At 45.5% G+C, this 21,449-nt stretch overlaps 2 protein-coding genes across 4 annotated transcripts in view; one reads left to right on the top strand and one right to left on the bottom strand.

The window, feature by feature from the left end:
• Positions 1 to 11,766, top strand: part of CCDC148 (coiled-coil domain containing 148) — a 78,271-nt gene extending 66,505 nt beyond the window's left edge. For all 3 annotated transcript variants that reach the window (XM_056350033.1, XM_056350032.1, XM_056350034.1), the window contains 3 exons: positions 3,584 to 3,701; positions 6,300 to 6,440; positions 8,418 to 11,766. In XM_056350033.1, the coding sequence (XP_056206008.1) occupies positions 3,584 to 3,701; positions 6,300 to 6,440; positions 8,418 to 8,564 (406 nt within the window). In that variant the 3' untranslated portion in view covers positions 8,565 to 11,766. The remainder of the gene's footprint in view (positions 1 to 3,583; positions 3,702 to 6,299; positions 6,441 to 8,417) is intronic.
• A 1,751-nt stretch (positions 11,767 to 13,517) lies between these two features.
• Positions 13,518 to 20,332, bottom strand: UPP2 (uridine phosphorylase 2). The gene is given in 6 exon segments (XM_056349163.1): positions 13,518 to 13,586; positions 14,082 to 14,257; positions 14,731 to 14,848; positions 18,253 to 18,408; positions 19,478 to 19,595; positions 20,241 to 20,332. Coding segments are annotated over 6 exon segments (663 nt in total). The 5' UTR covers positions 20,267 to 20,332.
• Between the last annotated feature and the right edge of the window lie 1,117 nt (positions 20,333 to 21,449).

Below are 21,449 nucleotides of genomic sequence, written 5' to 3'. Positions count from 1 at the left end.
CTGGGGTAGCTGGTGGGACCATGTCGGGGGTAAGAAATTAGTGGTGGCAAGATACATTTGCATGTGGCCCACTGAAAGTAGAGACATAAGCACAGATGTACATCTACTGCCCTCAGTCCTTTATATGTCCATAGGATCACACGTTCAGCTGTTCTGCATGTCTCAAGTTAGGTCTACATGCCTATGTCTTTAGGACACTGAATTACAAGATTTCTTTTAGTGCGGTATCAAGAATTACGAACTGCATTTGAGTCTTACTGTGCTTCAAGAATTAGCATCTGCAAGGGCAGGTGTTTGTCTGTTGCTAACAGTCCACTTCTCCCTTTTTTGATCCATGCAGTGCATTTCAGTCGGGTCCTCCATCGGGTCCCTTAGGTATGGAATGGATTGAATATACATGAAATATTGTAAAAGAACATATCCCACCTACCTACCCCAAGCAATAGATATGGCATTATTGCTGCAGGGTGAGAATTAAATTGGCGTGAAATTGCGCAGATATTTTCATTCATGAGAAATATTTGAAATTAGTCTATGAGAAATAGACTGGCACAGTCCTGTTCTGCGGAGAGACAGCGAGTGGGAGGCATCTGTAGGCGTTTTCACCCAGCACCTGTACTGCTGCCAGTCCTGGCCCTGAATTCAAAGGGCAGGGGTGGGAGAGTTGGAAGGAAAGGATTGCTCATTGCATGAATTTTGTCTGACTAACCATCAGAAACGGCGCGATGGCAGCTGCTTGCCGTGCAGCTCTGTTTATCACATGCCGGGGGGAAAGGTGCTTGTGTATCACATCTCTCCCTTCCCTTGTGCTCTCTGCAGCAGCTCCTCCCTGGGACTGCGTGCAGACGGCCTTTCCTCCCTCCCCTCTTGCCCTGCCACAAGTTTTTCCCCTTCCTGAAGCAAATCTCTCACCAACTGCCCTGAAACCTCCTGCTCTCTCATCAGTGCTGCACGCTGAGGGGACACAGAACAGAAAGGATCCAGAAAAACTGTGGGCAAATCGTGGGGTGTTGAAGCCGTTCATGCGGCTGGGCAGGCAGGGCTGTTGCTGGGGTCGATGCCCACAGCAAGGGCGGCTGCCCTTGCGTTCGGGGGGGCCCGCAGAGCCCCCCGCCCCTGCCCCGCCGTGCAGCGCAGCCTGGGGGGCAGAGGCTCTGGGTGGGAGCTAGCGGCTGCTTCGCAGATCTGATCAGCGTGTCAGGCACTTGCTATCGCAGGTGCCTCGTGCCTTGGCGGCATCGTGCATCACTGCGGCCTCACGGGTGGAAACACCAGCAAACCTCCCTAGCCACTGCGATCAGGCTTCCAGCTGTTTATGTCAGATTTATTCAACTGACAACAGTGAACAGGATAAGCTGTGATACAGGGCAAAAAAGCTGCCTACGTTATAACCCAATTTTTTAAAGCATTGCTAAAGCTTTCATAATAAACCTAGTAGTCCATTATTTCCTTTTGAATATTTATGAGGCAGCATCTGAAAGCAGAGTTTTAGTGAAATTATGCTTATCAAAAATTACATAAATGTGTACCCACAATACTTCAAAAAGGTAGCTTTACTGAAACTAATCAGCTAAGCTCATTTTTCAGTCGGTGACTTCTTAAAGTTGTTACTTACTGTGGTACTTAAAGTCAAAATTGAGTATTAAGACATTCTAATTTTGAACTTTTCTACAAAATTAAGTTTACTTTGAAGAAATAGTAGCTAAAATATTACTAAACGTAATAGAGTGAAAGAGAATCAACAACTAACTCTGCATGTGGACACTGTGAAATCACAGCTCAAGTAAACATTTTAATAAAAGTATTGGAAGGACATTCCGAATTAGGAACACCATGTACGATTGAATACATATTTACAAGGTTCTCTGCCTTCCCTGAGTGTTGATTTCTCTCTGCCATTGCCCTCAGACAATTAAAATTTATCTTTGTTAATACTGGCCTTGGTCTCTCCAGCATGAGGAAGATGATGATCTTCTTAAAGTAATGTAAACACAGAAACATGAACCTTCTTCTTAGGAGCAACAAATGCTTCATCAGGATGCAAAGTCCTTGCTCTTCCCTGGTCTGCCTAGCAGTTACTTTGGCCATCAATTGCAGTCGCTTATACATTATTGTGTACCTGTTCAAATGTGGAAATGCCATAAAATGTTTCTACTTGCATACATGAAAACTTCTGTAGTAGAGAGAAAGTGTTTCAAATTAGACCTGGATGTGTGCCCCTCAGTTTTTCTTCTTGGTAATTTACAGAAGCTTCCAGGGTACTGAATTTCATATTTGATAAACTGGAGTATTTTAGAGATGTATCATAGTAGTCAGCTCAAGCAGAATGAAAGGTTTCCAGTATAATACACTTTTGTCATGTTTTCAGAAAAATATAAGTATCTGCTTTTCATTATTTTTTCTTCATATGAAAGGAAGATGGGGCTTTTTCCCTGGAACAAAATTACTTTGGAAGATTACTACTGTAAGCATTCATCTGCCTAAACTACAATGGCTAATTTAAGAAACTGAGAGCCTCTCTGGGGCACCCTCAGGCAGCTTTGTACCACTGTCTTGGGAAAAATTTGTTTGTCCTGATAATTGTTATTGGATTATTGATGTAGTGGTCTTTTCTAGCTACCAACTGTATATTTAGTTCTGATTTTTGGAGTTTATAGCACAAGTTATAGAATCCTTTGAGCTTACTAAAACTTTGAGAGTAAGAAAATAAAAATACATGTTTTATTGCAGCTGAAGCAGCTCTTTCTTCTCCTTATCTCTAAAGGCAAGTTAAAATTTGAAGAGCAAAAGAAGGATAATTCTCTGAATGCAAAGCCTGGCAATGGGAACTCCTGTATAAGGACTATAAAAGTGACATACCAAAGAATACCCCACAGCTTTGTAAGAAGCAGTTTGGCAGTGGACTGAGAGTTACTAGGAAATACAGTTATGGTAGTGCTATCAGGGCTATAAAAGCCAATTGCGAAAAATTGACCAGCAAAAATAATGCCGTCGATAAAGTTTCAGGTTTCCTTGTGCTAACTTTCACTTTTTTCCTTTTGAAGAAGAATGTAATTCTCAAGGTTTTTTGCTTCTTCCAGTGACAAGATTGGGAGCGATATGTTTCTTTTAATGGAAAGGGTTATAGGAAGGAGTTCTTCTGCCATACACAGATGTCAGAGAACATTTCTTCTTGGCAAAGAATATGGTGGCGGGGGGAGGAGGTGTGGGGAGGGTAGCAGGACTATATAAAGCATGCTAGAGAGAATCTGCGTTCTAGAAAAGAAACCTGAAAGGTTAGCCAAGTTATTTAAAACAAAGAAACGGGAAAAGAACCCTAAAACCAAATAAATAAAAAAAAATCTCCCCAAAACCCGCTTCCCCCCAAAACCCCAAACCAAACTACTCCAACAAAAACAACACATTCAAATGAAAAGGCTTTTTTTTTTTTTTTTGCATTTTTCAGGTGTTCGGCTGAACCACCATAGTATTATTACATAGATATAGAAAACATCAGACTAGTTTTCAAACTGAAATATCGTAACAGAAATCTAAAATTACAGTTGACCCCTTTTTTTCCATTTGTATGTATTCTGTTTTGCAGGGTAAAGTATAGACAAGCATTACTAGAAAGACAGTTGCTGGAGAAAAAGGAACTGGCACTTCAAGAAGCACGTGAAGAAGAGAAAAAAAAGAAACGCCTTGAAGCACTCCGACAACAGGTGGCTTTATCTCCTGCATACAGTATTTTCATATACAGTAATGATATAAACACATACTGCCGTATTATGAAAGATAAAAAGACCAATCGATCAAAAGCAAATAAACGAAGATGTTGAAATGCACTTTTGGTCTTACTTTAACAGTAATTCTGTCATGTTATAAATCCTGTGTGCTTTGTAACTCTGACAACAGGAACATTATGATGTTAAGTCGACTGTAGAAACTGGATATCTGAAAATAGATTTTTTTTCTGGGTTGGATGTGATTTCTCTTTTTCTTTTTTCTTTTTTTCCTTTAGGAATCATAAATCTGCCTTGAATATTAGGCAATATTTTTGAGTAATTTAAATTCTGAAAACTTACAGACCTTGGACAACTTTTCTTCAGAGAGAGGTTTAAGTGTCTGTGAAACTTTTGCACATTATTTTAAAAAGGACATCCCAGAAAATGCTTGCTAATGTTTGTCATAGTAAATATAGTGGTTTTGGTTTGGTTTTGTTTTCTTTCCTGCTGCTGACTTTCGGAGGAGGAATTTTAACTTCACTTACATTTTTTATCTAATCCTCCTTATTTTTTCCTCCAAAGATTAAAAAGGAGAAATCTAGAGCTCACATTCTTTACACTCCAGGAACTGCAGCCTAAATGTGCAGGCAAAGGAAAATGAGGGAGGGAGGAAAGGTGCTCTTCAAACGCTTTTGATTTTGGATAATTTAAACGGCACTAATGTAGCAGCTTTCTCCCTAGGACTACCCATGGTTAAAAATATGGTATTTGATGCAGCCTTGACCTCACCTTCAGCACATCCTTTGGCTTCAGGATTAACCATCCCAGAACCATGTGCATGCCAGTGAAATTCTTTCTCGGTCTCTCATGGACTGTTTGTGGCCTTATAAGTGCTTTCACTTCAGCATTTGGGTGTGCAAAGTCAAGAAGAAAGAAAAACATAACAGAGATTAAATACCCTGAGCCATCTACTGTGGGAGAGCTGAGCGTAGCAGGAATAAATAGACCTAAGGGATCATTGGTCTGTTACTTCAGTCATTTTTTTTAACTGTTGAACTCAGGCTCATTTCCATTCAATAATGCTTTATTTTTAATAATCTGATTCAATTAAATGTTTTGCAGTATTAACAGTGTTATTTTAGCTTGTCAATGCATTTTTAATAATAACCCTGTTATGTCTTTTCTAAGTTACTGGTTGAATTGCATTATCTTTCGCATCAGATTTTACAAGAGACTGGTTGAGTCGTGATCTGTTGATCCCTTCTAACCGACCCCATTCTCTTACTGAAGTAGAAAATGCTTCTAGAATGGCCTTTGACTAGGACAGTAGGCTTCCCACTTCGTTACATATTTCTAACCAGTATTTGTTCTCTGGGTTTCACACTAATGAAATACTGCTTCATAAATTATGCCGCTTGGTTGTATGTGGGGAAAAAAAAAAAAGATCTTTACTGAAGTCATCCAGTCTGTGTATTTTGACAGCCTGTAAATACAAAGGTGACATTTTATTAAAGAGATGGGGGGTGGGGGGGGGGAAATTATCATACACAATTAAAAAAAAAAATTTTTTTTGGTTTAGCCATTCAGATGGTGTCCCAACTGATTATTTTGCTTATGCATCTTTCTGTATTTTACAAAGTAGTATTAGCCTGTCTGTATCTGAATATTTTGACACAAAGAAAATAAGCAATGAAAAAAGGTTGACTCTTGCACAATATAGTGTCTGAGAGAATCTTTGATACTCATCTAGCTGCAGGAAATTAAACACTTAGAACAGATACACTTAAGAAAAAAATCCTGTGGCTTATCTCTCAACGTTGTTGTCCATGACTCTGTAAAGATTGTGAACTTCAGATCTGAACACCTCTGTTTCCATCAGAAGACAGTTTGGACTTGCAGGAGTTGTGGGTATTGCTAAATTATGAGTCTGCTGGTTCCATTTGGTTACTGGTTTTGAACATCCAAGCCCATGCCAATCTCTGCTAGAGAGCCGAGGGTGCTGTTGCTTCTCTCTTACACCATCCTTGCGGAGCCAGGGCTGCCTCCGCAGCCAGGACCACGCGCCGCTCCTACAGCGCAAACATCAGTGGTGCACGTTTGGGACGTGCTGCTTTCTGGGAGCCTAAATCTTACTGTAAGCTTATTGCCTACCAGGAGTATGATGAGGTAGCGACATAAACTCTCTCTTGATGGAAACGCTGTCCAGCTTTAAAGTTTGTTTTCAAGGACTGACAGCTGGCATTCATAATATGCGGGTTATTCTGTGTTAGGCTTGCCCACATAGCAGGCAGCTCACTCTGAAGCAGTTCTGGGCATGCACAGTGCTGTATTAAGTCCAGCCGATTAAACTGTCTCCATTGGGAAACAGGAAAAAAATCTCCCCGATTATTATTCTCTGTCAAAGTGGTTTTACTCTGGATTCAAGTTCTAAGCTTTACAACTTCTGTATATGGATACAAGGTGGTTTAAGACAACTTTTGAAATTTTTAAACCAGGAAAATGATTGTGTTCTCAAGGGATGTGTTATTGCTAATCACCTTTTCTCACCTTAGGTCTACATAGAGGTAATTGTTATTTTTGTATCATGTATTTTAGGTTGCCATTGCTGCAAAATCAGATCCGGCTAGAGTAGTGGCTGATACGGTGGCATCTAAAGCTCGGATGGGCATTGGGACCAAAGAAGAGTTTGGTCTTCAGAAGCCACTGTTTAAGTTGCATACGTACAGTGAACAGCAGGTAAGTGTCTGTAATCATACTGTATAGTTTACTGTGTGCACATATATCTTAATAGCAGTACATGATAGTAATGCTAATAATATATACTAAATAGCAATATTAACAGTAGAATATAGAATAGATAGAATATATAAAACCATAATGAGCAGTGGGTGGGGTAAAATCTCTCTGACCCAATGTAGATGCTGGAGCAACAAGCGTGGGCCACAAAGGTCCATCCAGTCAGGTCCAGTGCAGGGCTCCCGGGCTGTCGCTGAACAGCATCTCCCACCACTGCTACCAGAGAGAGGACACTGGGCTAAAGGTGTCATTTGGCACTTGTGTGTTTGCCAGGCATTTTGCCTGATCTGTTTGCTATTTTATTCATTTCAAAACTCACCCCTTTTACATTTTTATGCATTTATTTAAAAGAGTGCCTCCTTTTCACCTCCAGTTAGTGTCGTAGTATTTGAAGCGAACTGACTCAGCGTTTAAGTTCTCCTGACTGTATACAAAAGAGCTACGTCACAGGTAGCTTAAATATGAGGGGTTCTTTTTTTCTTGGAAGATTATGCACAGCACAAATCTCTTCATAAGCTGGAAGCTGGTGTCTTGACTGTCTTTAACACTATTGCTGGATTGAAGATCAGTTGGAATGTGATAAGCAAGGGGTAAAGGAGAAGAAATCAGTGAAGTGTAAATGAAGTAGGAAACTGAAGTAACTATACTCCTGTTTTCAGGTCACTTGGATTGGTGAGCACAGTGCTAGCTCAATTTCAAATGGAAGTAAGCAACACGGGGGAGGATTTTTTGATTCCCTTACTGTTCCCCATCTGCTTAGTCTATGCATTTGAAATTATACCCACTCTGGAATTTGAAAATTATGTTTACAGAAAGAGAACTGCTATCATATAATTCTATGGTGTAAAAACTTTCTTTTAGCACTGAATAAACTGAAATGTAACAATGTCTATTAACTACACTTGTCCAGCACTTCCCATTTTAAGACATTTTAAAGCTTCTCAGGTTTGGTAAAGGAGAGGTGTGGTACAAGAGATGTAGGTTTTGTTTGACTATTAACATCTACCGAGATCTGACTGATGTATGAGGTTCTGAAAAGCCTTACCTTAAAAATGCGCTGAACATGCATATTTGGGATTGATACCTGAATTCTCAGAATATTCTTCCTGCTTCAACTCCAGGCAGGTTTTGGTACTGCTCAGACTGCAGTACGTGATTCCTGCTAAGCATATGAGCATGCTCCATCCCAGAGCTGCAGTGGTCATGGATAATGTTCCCCATTGTTGGTCTTCCCAGCAGCTCTGGGCGCTGTGGCAGGTGATGCTAGAACTGAAGGCAATGGGAAACTCTCACGTGTACTTTCAGCGCTCCCTCACTGTTGCCTCCAGAAGAAGGATTTGAAAGAGGCTTGCAAATTTTGCCAGATAACCTTTTGACAAATTCAGAAGCAATTTCCTTGGGCATTGATTGTCATTACGTAAAATGGAAGTGGTGCTGCCATGTGGTCACAAGGCAATGCTGTGAGAAAAATCACAAACATGTTTGAAGCACTTAGATCGTATAGAAACAAACAGGAAGGGATTAAGTGTCTTGTGCTGAAAGCAGGGCTGTATTGATGCAGAACAGTAGAGAAGTCAGCAACTCTTCAGTGAGCAAGCTGAATTAAAAGTCACTCAGTTTCTCATCAACCCTTTGAGTTTTGCTGAGGAGTGACAACCAGGGCTCTTTGTTAAAATAGTTTGTGATCATTAATATTAAAAAGGATAATATCAGGATGTGTGCAGTGTAATAAGGCTTGTTCACTGTAGGGTTTCTCTGCTTTTGAAGGCTTTCTTCTATGACCATAATTTTCTGACTTTCTTTTAAAACTTTCAAAATATATAGATCCACAGATAACTTGTAACATAACATACACTATGTGTATGAGGAAAGTATTTTTTTGTTTCTATTTATCATTGCTGTGGTTTATTTTAACAGGTCATTTCTGACCCTCGACTTCGTGTTGAGCTAGCTCTTCGAGAAGCTGGACTTCATAAAACACTTTATGCAAAAGAGATTTTACCAAAAATTCCTCCACTGAAGCTTCCAAGAAGAGATATGGAATCTACAGTCTTTAAAACGTAGAGCATCTCTCTCATATCAAGAGCAGAGAAGCTTCAGGGGTATTGTCTGACCTATAATGTGAAAACTTCAAATAAAATCCCCATAGGCTGTGCCATAGAGCTACTTGGTTCTCAGTGTGTGCAGTCATTCAGAAAAGCAGTGTGCCTTGCTCGTGCAATGCTAACCATTTTACACCTGTCTTGGTGAAGATTTTATCGAGGCTGCTGTAGTGTAATTCCCTGCGTCTGTTTCTGCTGGGGGAAGGACACCTGCACATGAAAGACTCCTTACAGACATTACAGGCCAGTCTGATGTGTAGCATCTTAAGCAGGAACTCTGTTTTTAAATTGGCACCGTAAATCCAAAATAGCTTTGCAGAACAGTCGCATTAGATTATATTATATGTGAATACACCCTGCAACTTTCATTCCAGATTTCTTGAGAATTTGTTTCTTTTAATTATAAAATCTTCATGGCTGTGAATGTTTGTATAACTCCTTGTTTATTGTAAGAAACTTAACCTTTGTCTATATTTAGAAACCAATTTGCTGCATCATATTTACTGCAAATCGGTCATACAATTTCATATTGCAGATTAGTCTTTCAGTATAAATTAGAAATTAGAAATAACATTTCAGATCTGGAATCTTTATTTTGGATCTGAAACTACTGAACATGATTCTGTTAAATGAAAGGGAAATTGTTGTCATTTCTTTTTTTAACTGATTATGTTTTCAAGCCTTACATAAGATGAGTGTAAAAGGTATGTGAACAAATTACAATTAGCAGTTTAACCAAAAATTTCTAAGGACAATGAATGTCAGAAAGATCTGAACATCCACAGTTTCGTATCTAAGTAATGATAGGAACTTCATTAATGTAGCATTGTGATGCCCTGTAGGTCTTATTGGATCACATACCTACGCTGCCTTGTGAAACGCAGTAATTCCTCACTGTTGAGAGGAGAAGCTGAGGATCGGGGTGGAGGGAGAGCCCTGTCTGTGCTCCCCCAGCAAACACCCAGAGAGTGGTTTTACTGCTGGCCACTACATGCTACCTCCTTACCCAGCACAGCCGATGGGCCCTCTTCTCCTGACACCTCCACACCAAATGTTTTGCAGTCAGAGACAAGCAATGGTAACTTCTCACACCTCAAACCGAGAGTAACATAGGCAAAACCTTGCAGGGTAAGCCTGACCTCAGCAGGTCCCTGAGAACCTGGGGAGGGAGGTTTGCTCCCACCGGGGTGCTCACGGGTGCAAAGCCAGAAGCAGACGGAGGCTCTAGGAAGGGTGCCTGGAAGGTGGGGGAAGAGCTGGCACAACAGACCTGCTGAGAGCAAGAAAGTTTAAAACCAGGAGCAACACAACCTGAGTATTGAAGCTAAGTTCTTTTAACGGAGGAGAAATGCTACAGAGTGTGCCCGAAAGCTGTGGGAGCTGTACATCTTCTGGATTTAGCTTTTCCGTATTTGTGCTAAAATTACAATTCTGCATATATTTGTGCATTTTATTTTGGTATGTCATTTGGGGTAACATTATTTTTAAAACACACTTGGCCAGCTTCACAACTTGTTGGATGTTCCTGCAGGGGAGACCAGCATTGCTTTTCTTCTCCTTTGGAGACCAGATTGGCTGCTAGACTGCTTCCCAGAAATGGGAGATTCCAAACTTAAGGCAGTTGAGGGGCTTTTTTCTTGCATTTAAAAGCAGATCTACAAGATAGTTTCAGTGGTGCAAAATCATTTCAGATTATAGTTGTCATCTTTTATAAATACTGAGACATACATGAAAAAAGAGTTTAAATGAAGCAGCCGTTTGTTTTTGAAATAAAGTGCACTGAGTTTTAGGCAGTGTCTTGCAATTGTATCCATGTCTGTTGCTTCTCAGGGAATAGACTGAGTAGAAGTCTGCTTACACCGATGAGGCTGTGTCAGCTCACTGCAGCCATGAATCGGGGCTCGTTCTTGATACGGAGAGCCCAGAGTGAGGCTTTTTAGAGGGATTTACGTGTTAACAGTGGAGAATGAAAAACAAGCAGGTCCCTGAAACTGGTTTCAGGTATTTTGCTCAGTTGCTCAGCACACCCAGAGGCTGCTCTTGCCAGGAGAGCTCCTGCAGACCCCCTTGGCCACCCTCCCTGGCCTGGCCACGCTCCTCTCGCGTGCTCCTCCTGCGGGAGTGGGGTGGGTTTGTCTTTGTCTTCCTCTTCCTCACTTAGCACTGTTCATGAGAGATGATCAAAACCCTTCAGGAAGTGAAGGTGCTTAAAATGACATTTGTTTTCGTGATAAATGCCATCCACCCTTTTTTTAAAAAAAATGAAATTTTGCAAGTTATTTTTGTGCAAAAATGTATGAAATTACTCGTACATGAAAACAGTAATTTAGAAAATGTTAATGGGAAATAGACTTCTCAACCAGCATCCCTTGCAGCCCTACTTTGTTGGTTGTGACTTGGTAAGGGTAACCGTTCTGAGCTCAGCTATCCTTTATGCCAGTGTATGAAGTGTATGCAGTTTGATGGGCAATCTGATTTTTTTAAAGCCTGGGAAAACCTTCTCTTTGAAAATTATTTGATTTCAAGATATACTACTTCTCTGTCAATTCTGGTAGTCAGAAAAGTGGCTGAAATGTGAAATAGTGCCCAAAAGTCAAGTACCCAGCTGGCGCAAGATCAGTTGGTGCAGTATCCAGCTGCTGCAAAACATATAAAGTTTGTGCCAGCTTATGTGCACATAACCTTATATGCACATTTACATGTGTATTTATAGAAAAAGAAAAACATAACTGATTTGAGTTCTGACCCCTCTGAGAATAGAGAGGGCTTTGCAGTAATGGTCAATATTTTGAAAAGCAGCGCACCAAGGACACGCCTTCTGAACGACTCAGCTGAAGCCCTTCAAGAGCATCAGACTTAGAACGGGCAGCAGAAAAAAACATTTAATGACATAATCATTAAGCTAAAACCAAAATGAGAAAAACAAGAGTCTCTTCACTGGACAGTGTTCTAGAATATAGAGAGCTCACTGTCTCCTGCAAAGTTGATGACCAAGACTGTGTCGCTGTAAGCTATGCAGAGCAAGCCTCGCCTAGTATATTTTATATATATATATAATTTATATTATATATATATATGTTATATATATGATTATATTATTTTTTATTTTTATAATTATATTATATATAATAAATATAATAATTGAATTAGGCAAAATGTTAAAAGTATCGTGTTTCTTTTCCCGGAGTGGCTTTAAATTGTTTTCACAAAGGACTTCCGGTGCTTTGCAATTGCTATAGAAGTTTCTTGAGTGGACTTCGGACGTACAGAACTGAGTTGGAATGTGTCCTGGTTTCAGGCTGGGATGGAGTTCATTTTCTTCTCCGTAGCTGGCGCAGCGCCGTGTTCTGGGTGTAATACGAGTGTAACGTTGATCACACAGCGGTGTTTTAGTTGTTGCTAAGTCGTGCTTACCCCAAGGCAAGGGCTTTTCAGTTTCCCATGCTCTGCCAGTGAGGAGGGGCAGTAGAAGCCGGGAGGGAGCAGAGCCAGGACAGCTGACCCCGGCTAGCCCAAGAGCTATTCCATACCATGGAGCATCATGCTCGGTACAGAGTCTGGGGGAGCTGGCCGGGACTGCTGGTCGCTGCTGGGGGGCTGGCTGGGCATCGCTCAGCAGGCGGGTGAGAAGCTGCATTGTGCATCACTTGGGGGGTTTCTTGGGCGTTGTTCCTCTCTCTTTGTTTTCTCCCTTTTCATTACAATTAGTAGTAGTAGTAGTAGTAGATTTCATTGTATTTCAATAAACTGTTTTTATCTCAACCCATGGGTTTTACCTTTTTCCGATTCTCCTCCCCATCCCAGTGGAGCAGGGGAGTGAGCAAGTGGCTGCATGGTGCTTAGCTGCTGGCTGGGGTCAAACCACGACAGAATGGTGGGTTAGATGGCATGGGGAGCGAATGGAGTGATTTTGTTTCCATTCTGGGAGGACACTGGCTCCTGTCCTGGGATTCCTCCCCGTCAGGTTAATATTTGAGCCTAAAATCTGCAATCTCAGAATGAAAACTAGGAACCAATCTCCTTTTCTTGTAAAAAACAGTTTGCTTTTTCATGGCAGCAAACTGAACATGTCCCAGATCAAAGTGCTGGTAAGTTGTTGGAGTGGCTGGGGACCATGACTGCAGGGTGCCCATGCCAGGGGAGCACCCCAGATGGCCCCACACCCTGGAAACGGACCTCTGCCGACGGGAGGAGGCAGCGCGATGACGTGCAGTGGGGTGACAAGAGGGATGCCGAGAGAAACCCACACATTTGGGAGGCAAATCGAGCAGTGCCTGAGTGCGTGGAAGTACATCTGGGAATAGAGGGGCCCCAGGGTTGCTGATGAAGCAGATTTAGGGATGCTGACCAGAGAACGAGTACCTTGGGAATGGACCCTCAGCACTTCTGTAGGTATCTTTAGACTTAATATGTTTCGTGCTTTTAATACCATTAGTATCTTGAGAACTTCTCCCGTGTTTTTTGATACAATTTTGTTTACCAGAACTCAAATCCTGTAATTTTTGGTTCCAAAGGTGTCAAAATTCATTTGGAAGCAACCTTAGTTGTGAACCTTAAGAACTGGATGTGATTTTGGTGGGAAATTCTTCAGGTTGTGGGTTACCCTCCATGAAAAGCCCCTCCACCCAACCCAGGAGTGGTTTAGTTTTACAGCTTGTGGAGACACTTAAAAGATTATTTTCTAGATTATTGCTGTGTGCTGATTAGCAGATGAACATGAACGGTGCAGTCCCTGGCAGTTATGTGACATCAGGGCAAGGTTTTATCAGTAACACGTGCTCCCCTCACTCCCTCTCGAGGATCCCCGAGTGCCCCACACCCAAACCTGCTGCCAGTGCGACGGGGATGGAGCTGCTTCTGCTCGGCCGGGGACAGCCTGCGCAGGGTGGGCTTCCCGCGTGGCCACCTCTTGTGTTCAGACACCCTGGTGTACATCAATTTTTGACGGATCTTTAGATACTGTATGAATGAAAGTCTGAATGGCCTTCATAACAGCAATGCGTAACAGTCACAGTTACAGACGCAGATTAATTTTGCATGTCATTTACTTGGGTTTCGGCTTTATGCCAAATGCAAAGAGATCTCCATCCTAGAGGATCCCTGTGGACAGGAGAGACCCTAACGGGACAGTCCTTTACAACCACTGGAGACAGGAGTGAGGAGCATGCAGTTCAGTAACACAGCCCTAATTTCTGTGCAAATTTTGGCTGGAGCTTTCCTTGGGTGTGCAAGTGTCTTTGTGCAATTCAAGCCGTACTGGTGGTCTGCAGCTCCTGCACACCAGCGTTCGCTGGATCCAGCCGCCCTACGCAGCTGTGGAGGGCACTCACCTGTGGGAGTGCATCATGTCCTTTTCCATTTCCCAGAAAAAGCTGCGCTGCACCAGCGTGAGTAGGTCCTGCACACCCGCTCCCGGTGCGGGAGCACAAACCTGCACTGCACCAGCTGGGACCTGCTGCCCTGTTGCTCTGCTTCTCACCCATCGGTTTGTGGAGAAAAGCACTTTTCCTGCTGGAGGGTGCAGCCCCAGGTGCTTTTGGATGAAGGCTGCGATCAGGCGCTGGGGCCGCTGCTGGCGCTCCCACAGCACCTCGCGGGGCGCCTGGGTCTGGTCCCCTTCCAGGCGGCCCAGGAGGGCCATGCAGCCAACGGCAGCTGCAGGACAGCCGAAGCACTGTGTTACCTTGCGCCTGGTGACAGGTACCAGCTGCCTTAAAGCGCTGCCCTGTGGGGAAGGAGAGGGGCCCTGCTCCCGCTGCCCTGGGGACTCCCTGGGGGACGCGGCTGGAGCCCTGGAGCAGCTGCTGGCTGCAGTGCTGCTCCGCAGGGCCCTCTGCTCGCCCCCCTTCTTCCCCAGAAACATGGGGGGAGGCAGCTATGCCAGTATGGCCAGGACTTGCTTTAAGGACAGGAGAGGGATTGGGGGGGTGGGGGGGATTAAGTCTTTTTTTGGTCCAACGTGTGCTCAGGCCTTCTAAGACAAACTGGTATTTAGCCGCAGTATTTGTTTTAGTGTAGTTTTCTAGTTAAAATCATTGGAACACATTTTTAGCCTTCAGGTTGTCTGAATCTTGGACCAAAGCGAGCCCTCAGGTGGGGTTAAGCCGGGGAGCACAGGAAGGACCCACCTTCCCGGCCCCACAGCCCGCACAGGGCAGCGAATGCCGTGGACTCCATTTCAATGTTCCTCACACCAGCATCATAAGCTCTTTTTAAGTACTCCAACTTTTTTTCACTGGAAAGAGTCTAATCTCCCCTGACCTTGAAAGGAAGCAGAGAGATGTCACTGCCGGCCCTGCGTGGGTTTATGGTTACGGGGAACGGGCTGTAGCTTCAGAAGGCAAACCCAGCAATGCCTACGTTTTGTCTGAGGCTGGTAAAGTTTTCCTTTGAATAGTTACTTAACTCATATTAACTGCAGTGTTTAAAGTCAGTACGCTGTGTCTCTGTATAGAAGAGAAAACTATGCAGGCTATAACATTGGTGAAAAGAATGAGTAAGCCCCCAACTCTTAAGTACAGGGGTACGTTACACTATGTGGGGTAAGACTGCGGCTCCTCCGAGGTCCGTGGCAAACGTCAGCTGTGAAGGCCTGCCGGGTTAAATCCAAGAAATGCCAAATTACTGTTAGAAGAGTCATAGCAAGTTGCAGAACGGGAAAACTGGGGAGCAGAAAACCCCCTTAATTTAGGTTTAATTTTTCTTAAGGAGCTGCCATGGACGTCAGGCAGCTGAGCCACTTGCAAGTGGCGTTCCCTGCTCCAGTGGCATGGGTGCTGGCCAGGGAGCTGGGTCCCAGGGCATCACCGCAGGCAGGACCTGGAGCCATGCTTGGTGCATCCAGGCATGGGCACCCATCCCGACCCTCTCCTCTAACTTCACTGGTGGCTTTAGCTGTCCTGCTGCCACACCTGGGTCCACTGAGCGGGCACGTGCCTGGTGCGGCTACTCCTCTCGCACAGTCTGTAGTCCTTGATGCAAGTAAAATGTATACCTGCAGCTGCACTAACCTGGGCAGAGTGCTTCGTTTTATTGCTATTCCTACTGTTAATCCTCTCAAATGGCTTTTTGTTTAAATAAAACATGGCCTTGAGCAATACACAGATGGTCGCATTTGCAAACAGATCCAAAGGTTTATAAATAGTCCTCAGATTATTAGTTCTTCATTTATTACATTTCTTCTACTCTGCAATCAGCATTCAATTTTGAAAAGGAAACTGTTCCAGAGTAACTGAAGTTTGTTTACGTAAATGTCACATGCTTCCTGACATTTTTCTAGTGTTTGGTAGTTCTGAAATTGCAATCTTGTTGTAGGAAACAACTCAGCATAACCCATCTGCTAGGCTCTGTGGACGCGGGGCCAATTTCTTTGCCAGTGTGCAAGGTACTGGCCTCCTGCTTTCGGAGGGTCTGTGACTGCGCAAGGCTCCCATGCTCTTTCTTCACCCTTGATCCACCTTTGGCTACAGCAGCACTGGCCTTGCAGGTGACAAGAATTTAACTGCCACGTGCACAAGAGACCAATTAGCAAAAAAATGTCATTCCCCGTGGTGCTGCAGCAGGTGACAGGTACGTGACTGCAGTGAGCTCAGGGTTATGCCATGGCCTCCTTCAGCTGGTGAGGCCAACAGCAAAGTTCTGAGGCAGGGAGAGACATCTCAGGGTCTTTGTAGCCTGCCCAGGTACAGCGTCTAACCCCATGACACTTTTAAGGTTCTTCTTATCAATTGAGCTGGTGCCCATCCCATCAGGCACACAGATGGTGTCTCTCCTTCAAGAAAGGTCTCCATAAATGCATCCCGATGGCTGAACGCTCCAAGACCTTCCCTTTGTGCTGCCCACGCTTATGCCATGTGCCGCCTTCCATTCTTTGTTGTGTCCTGTTCATACTCATGCAGTGGTGAATGTCAGTGAGGACAACCTGAACCTCCACTTCTCCAGGCACCTCCCAGCCCGTCCTCGCCCCCCACCAGGGCACCTCCGCCTGCATCGTTGGGTGCGAAGGGCAACAGGTGGGTGCGTGCCCTTCAGCGAGGGCTGGGGTTTGGGGGTCAGGCATTTGTCATGGGAAGCCTCACACCTTATGGGGCAACTGTCCTGCTTCCCGGTTCACTTCACCCACCGTGGTGCCCCTCCATGCCCAGCTGCCTGCAGACACTGGGCTTGGCTGGCACCCCCTGCTCCCCACCTGCTGCCAGGGCTCGTGGTGCCCGGCTGCCCCGGCCCCGCTGCTGCTCCCCCGGGCTGGTGGGTGTTCTGCAAATCTCAAGCTGCCGAGGCTGCCTCTGCTTTCTGCCCAGTGCTCCTTCACGTCATCGTCTTCGGTTTCTGCTCCATCACCCAAACTGACATCCTTTTCTCGGCTTTACCTTGACAAACAGAAGGCATTCGGTGGTGTGGGGTTTGATTTTTGCCATGAAACATGCCTCAGGTTTTTGGGTTTGCTATCTTTTTTTTTTTTTTTTTTTTTCAAAAACCTGAAGGAAGCATATGTAAAGAAGCACAACTAGTTTAACATATGCAGTCGGGTTTTGCTTTGTGTCTTTTCATTTGGCTGTGAGACTGATGGTCTATTAGGCTTGTATCATGTTTTAAATATGAAAACTTTTTGCAGGTTGTTATTCTGGAACATCAGCCTGACTTATTTGCCAATGCCTAAAAAATTTATTCTCATTGTAAATATTCAAAGCAGGAAACCGTGTTCCTGCCGCTGGTATGTTTGAGTTCGTTTGTGTCTCTAAGCAACTTGCAAAAATGTGATGTTGGCAGCTGCTCTGCACAAAGCATGTTGGGGGAGGCTGGCTGCGTGCTCTGCCCTGAGTCCCCTCGCAGGGATGAGCCTGAGGGTTGGTGGCTTCTGCATTGGTGCAAAAACGGTGTGTGGCCAAGAGCTCAGCATAGGCTTTTCTTCTAGCTGTGTCACAACTGCTGCCAGACTGGGGAGTGGCAAAGCCTGTGCAGGTTTTTTCCCCTTGGGTCCCACCAGTTTGACTCCCTCAGGCTTTCCCGTCACTCAGGTTTGGTTTGGTTTGGTCAGAGGGACCAGCACGAGCTCTGCCGTGTGAGTGATGCTGCCTCCTGAGAATCTGATTTAAGACTGATTTTATGCCTGAAGAAATGATGGCAGCACTGAGCCTTGGGGTATGAGCACTCACCAGTGCAGCCTGTATTTGCCTTTTCCTTTGTGCAGTGCCAAAATTTATGCTTTTAAAGAATAATTAATAATAAAGCAAGGTTTTCACTTTAGAGCTTGTGTCAATGTGGGAAATGGTCTTTGCCTCTCAAATTGCCAAACTGCTGAACTGAGCGAAGTATGCACATGTTCATTTTTAATACAATGCTTTTTAATCTGGACATGTAGGGTGCCGAGAAATACCATTCAAACAGAAGAAGCTTTACCATGGCTGAAAGGTTGCACTGATGGTAATGGCTGAAAACTGAAAAGAGGAAAAAAATCTGTCGGTGGGTGTTGCAGGAGGCAGAGGTCGTGCTGGCCACCCACCTCACCGTGTGGGGAGCCAGGGCCCCCATGCCAGCCCGCTGCAGGACCGCGCTGGCAGCAGCAGAGCCTGCGGCAGGGCCTGCTGGCAGTGCCCGAGGTGGAAAGCGCGTGTGGTGCAGTGCGGCGCGGCACGGCACGGTACTTATGCTGATGAGAGCACTGGCCTAGCCCAGTACATGGTGTACGGGTCCATCCCCATGTAGATGTCTGCCAGGTCCTCCCCATCACCCGTCAGTCCCAGCTCCTAGTGCATGAACTGGGCAAATGCCCTCATCCTCTTCGGGCTTCCACCAACACAGACAAACTGGACGTAAAATATGGACGTGTTGGTGCTTTTTAGCTGAAATAGGTACCGAGATTCAGTCTTAAACTGGCAGCGGTGGGCTGCACCAGACACATCTCCCCAGAGGGTGCAGCAGGATGCTGCTTCCTCTCAGGAAGTCGAGGCGCACCAGAACAGCCAAGGGTCTCAAACCCAGGAGTTAATGCTAAAACCAAGTTGTTACGCCTTTAGGGTTGTGACTATGTTACGTCCAGACAACTGTACAGCTGCACATACTTGGATATCAGTCCCCAGCCAAGAAAATGTAAAATAATTCAGCAAATTTAAACTGTTAGTATTCCTACTGACAGCAAAGCAAAACCAGATGTTAGAGTAGCTTGTCATTTAATTTATTCTATCAACAATGCCAACTGCAATTAGTGAGCACTGCTGATGACACAGAGGCCATAAAGTCAGGGAGGAAAAAGGACAAGTTTTACATATTAAAGGAAAAAATGACATCCTGCCTGAACATAGAGAGGGGGATCAGCATGTGGCTGCAAGGGCAGCGCTGCTGATCCGGCTGCCAACAGCGCAGGGTGCGGGAGCCCACGCGTGGCCGGACTGTGCCAGGCTGCTCGAGCTTTGCGGGACCGCGTCTTTTCCCCTTGTGTCGCTGGGGTAACGCTCTGATTTAAACTGGAAGAAGATGTGGCTGTGGCAGGCTGCTTTTGACAGCAGGTCCTAGCCGAAAATACAACATCCTCATTCCCTTGCCACCAGTAGATGATGATCAGATGCTTTGGAGAAATGCACACTTCATCTGTCCTCCATCATGGGGGCCAATACAAAATGAGGTTTAAGGGAACTACAGGTTTTTAAAAAGATAATTTTCTGTTGGGATTTCTGCCCAACACAAGCAGGAATGGATGACTTCCCTGCCCAGACTGCTGCAGGTCGCCGAGTCCCTTTGCCGAGCAGCTGTACCCTGTCCATGGCAGCAGCATCTGTGGCAGTGGGGCCCTGGCATGGATGGTAGAGCTGTGGGGCGAGGGGCTGGAGACACCCGCAGGGCCGGGAGCTGCTGCCTTGCTTTTTCACCATTATTTACCTTTATGTCCCCGAACACTGCCAGCAGGTTGCGCGTCTTCGTTCCCAAGTCCAGGTGATACAGGATGTCCTCCTCCATCGAGACCAAGTGTGGGTTTTTAACATGGACGAGCCCACTGCTGCAGGGGAACAGGGCGAAGACAGGTCGGGGCACCAGGCAGTGCCTGCAGGGACAGGGATAGGGCATGGAGGGGCCTGCGAGCCCTGCAAAGGGGCACATGTGGCCCCAGTGTCAGGGAAGGGATGGAACGGGGACAGGGACGGGGACAGGGACAGGGACAGAGACAAGGACAGGAACAGGGATGAGCCAGCTATGCATGGTATCCAGGATGGCTGCATTTCTGCTGTTGGTAACCTCTTTGACATCTCTTTTGTTATGCCTGCATATTTAGCAAAAAAAGTTTCTCAGTATTTATCATCGATTTTGTCAATGGCAACCTTAGCTCTTTCATATAATTCCGCCAGAAATATCTAGTGGGTAATGTACTGTGCTATTTCGTATATGACAGCTTCTTAAGCTCTTTGCAAATCAGGATTTTATATTTATATTGTCCCAAATAACTGCCTAGCAGTACAAGTGCAAATTAAATTGAGATTCTGCAGGCAGTGGGAGGCCAGTTTGCCTTCCCTTTCCACCTGCTTTAATAGAGGGAAAGAAACTAAGTAACAATACAGGGCAATGTTATAAATAAGGATTAAACAAAACCTAGAGAACATTTTTCTTGTCTTATTAAAACAAATTCAAACCTCCCCCTGTTACTCACCCGGAGTAACCTATTGTTTTGGTCATAGCGGCTCTACCAGAGTCAGCTGAAAGTGATACCCTGCAGAAAATGTAAGGAAAACACCCCGCTATTTTTTCAGCTGTCAGGTTTTGGAGCTTGAGGAGGTTGTAAGGGGCTCTGCACGGGGTTAAATACCCTCCCTTGCTTTGCAGGCTCCCAAGATCAACAGTGGCCTGTCCCCTCCGCCCGCTTGCCTTTCCCCCATCAGGTGCGAAGGTTTGTTTGCCCCGTGGTCCGTCCCAGACTGGCTGTTTTAGCAGGTGTCACCGTACGCCCCTGCTCGCCTCCCGCCGCCCTGCTGGGGCAGCCGGGGCTGGGGCCGGTGGGGCGGGCGGTGGGCACGGGGCAGGCGCACATGGGTGCCAGGTAGGTGCCTGTCTGTCTCCGGCGAGGGCTTCGTGACAAGGGTTTGTCTGAGTACACTGCCACCACTCTCCTTCCTCGGGGATCAAAACGGCGCTCCCACCCTGGGCACCAGCTCTGGGACGTGCCTTTCTCTGGCCGCATCTGGTGCAAATCTGGAACCACCCTGCCTTTTTCTGGGTGCACAAAGAGTTAATGCTGTGGGCACCCTTGGTGGGCTGTGCGAGGGCTCTGCTGCCTCATTCCAGGGGCTCCCTGGCCCTAGTTTGGTCAGTCGTTTGGTCTGCATGGCATCATCCTGCTGGGATGCTCGGAGGGGACACGGTCTGACATGGCTTGGGTTGGGGTGACACTGGTTCCAGGGTCAGGGCTCAGCATGCTTGGCTCCCCAGCCCTGACCACCCTCTCTGAGCACGGGGTCACCAGGGACCGGGGTGTCTGTTATGTTTTGAACTGCCACGGTCCTGCCGGGTGACCCGGAAAACTCTGAGAAGGCAAACGCTCACAAGGCAAGCATCAAAAGATGGATGTGCCCACTCCCACTGATCCCCACCTTCACCCTCAGGACTCCGAGCACAAAAAAGTTCTCTTGCTGACTGAGCTCCCCCAGAGGCAGCACTGCTGGTGACCACAGCGGTGCCCAGGTATGGCACTCGGCAGAGGTGGGCTATCGCCATTCAGAAACAGACCCTGCGGCAGCTGCTTCTGGCATGGAAAGGCCGATTCTATTCTCAGCAACATCCAGGCAACGATGTTTGTTCTCGCTGTCCACACCCGACTCCATCTCAGCCCAGGAGCACTTACGGGCAGCTCCCGGTCAGGGGG

The sequence above is a fragment of the Falco biarmicus genome, chromosome 8 (genome assembly GCF_023638135.1).
Source record: "Falco biarmicus isolate bFalBia1 chromosome 8, bFalBia1.pri, whole genome shotgun sequence".
NCBI lineage: Eukaryota > Metazoa > Chordata > Aves > Falconiformes > Falconidae > Falco > Falco biarmicus.
The sequence above is the reverse complement of the archived record's forward strand: the minus strand, read 5'-3'. Positions and strand labels throughout refer to the sequence as shown.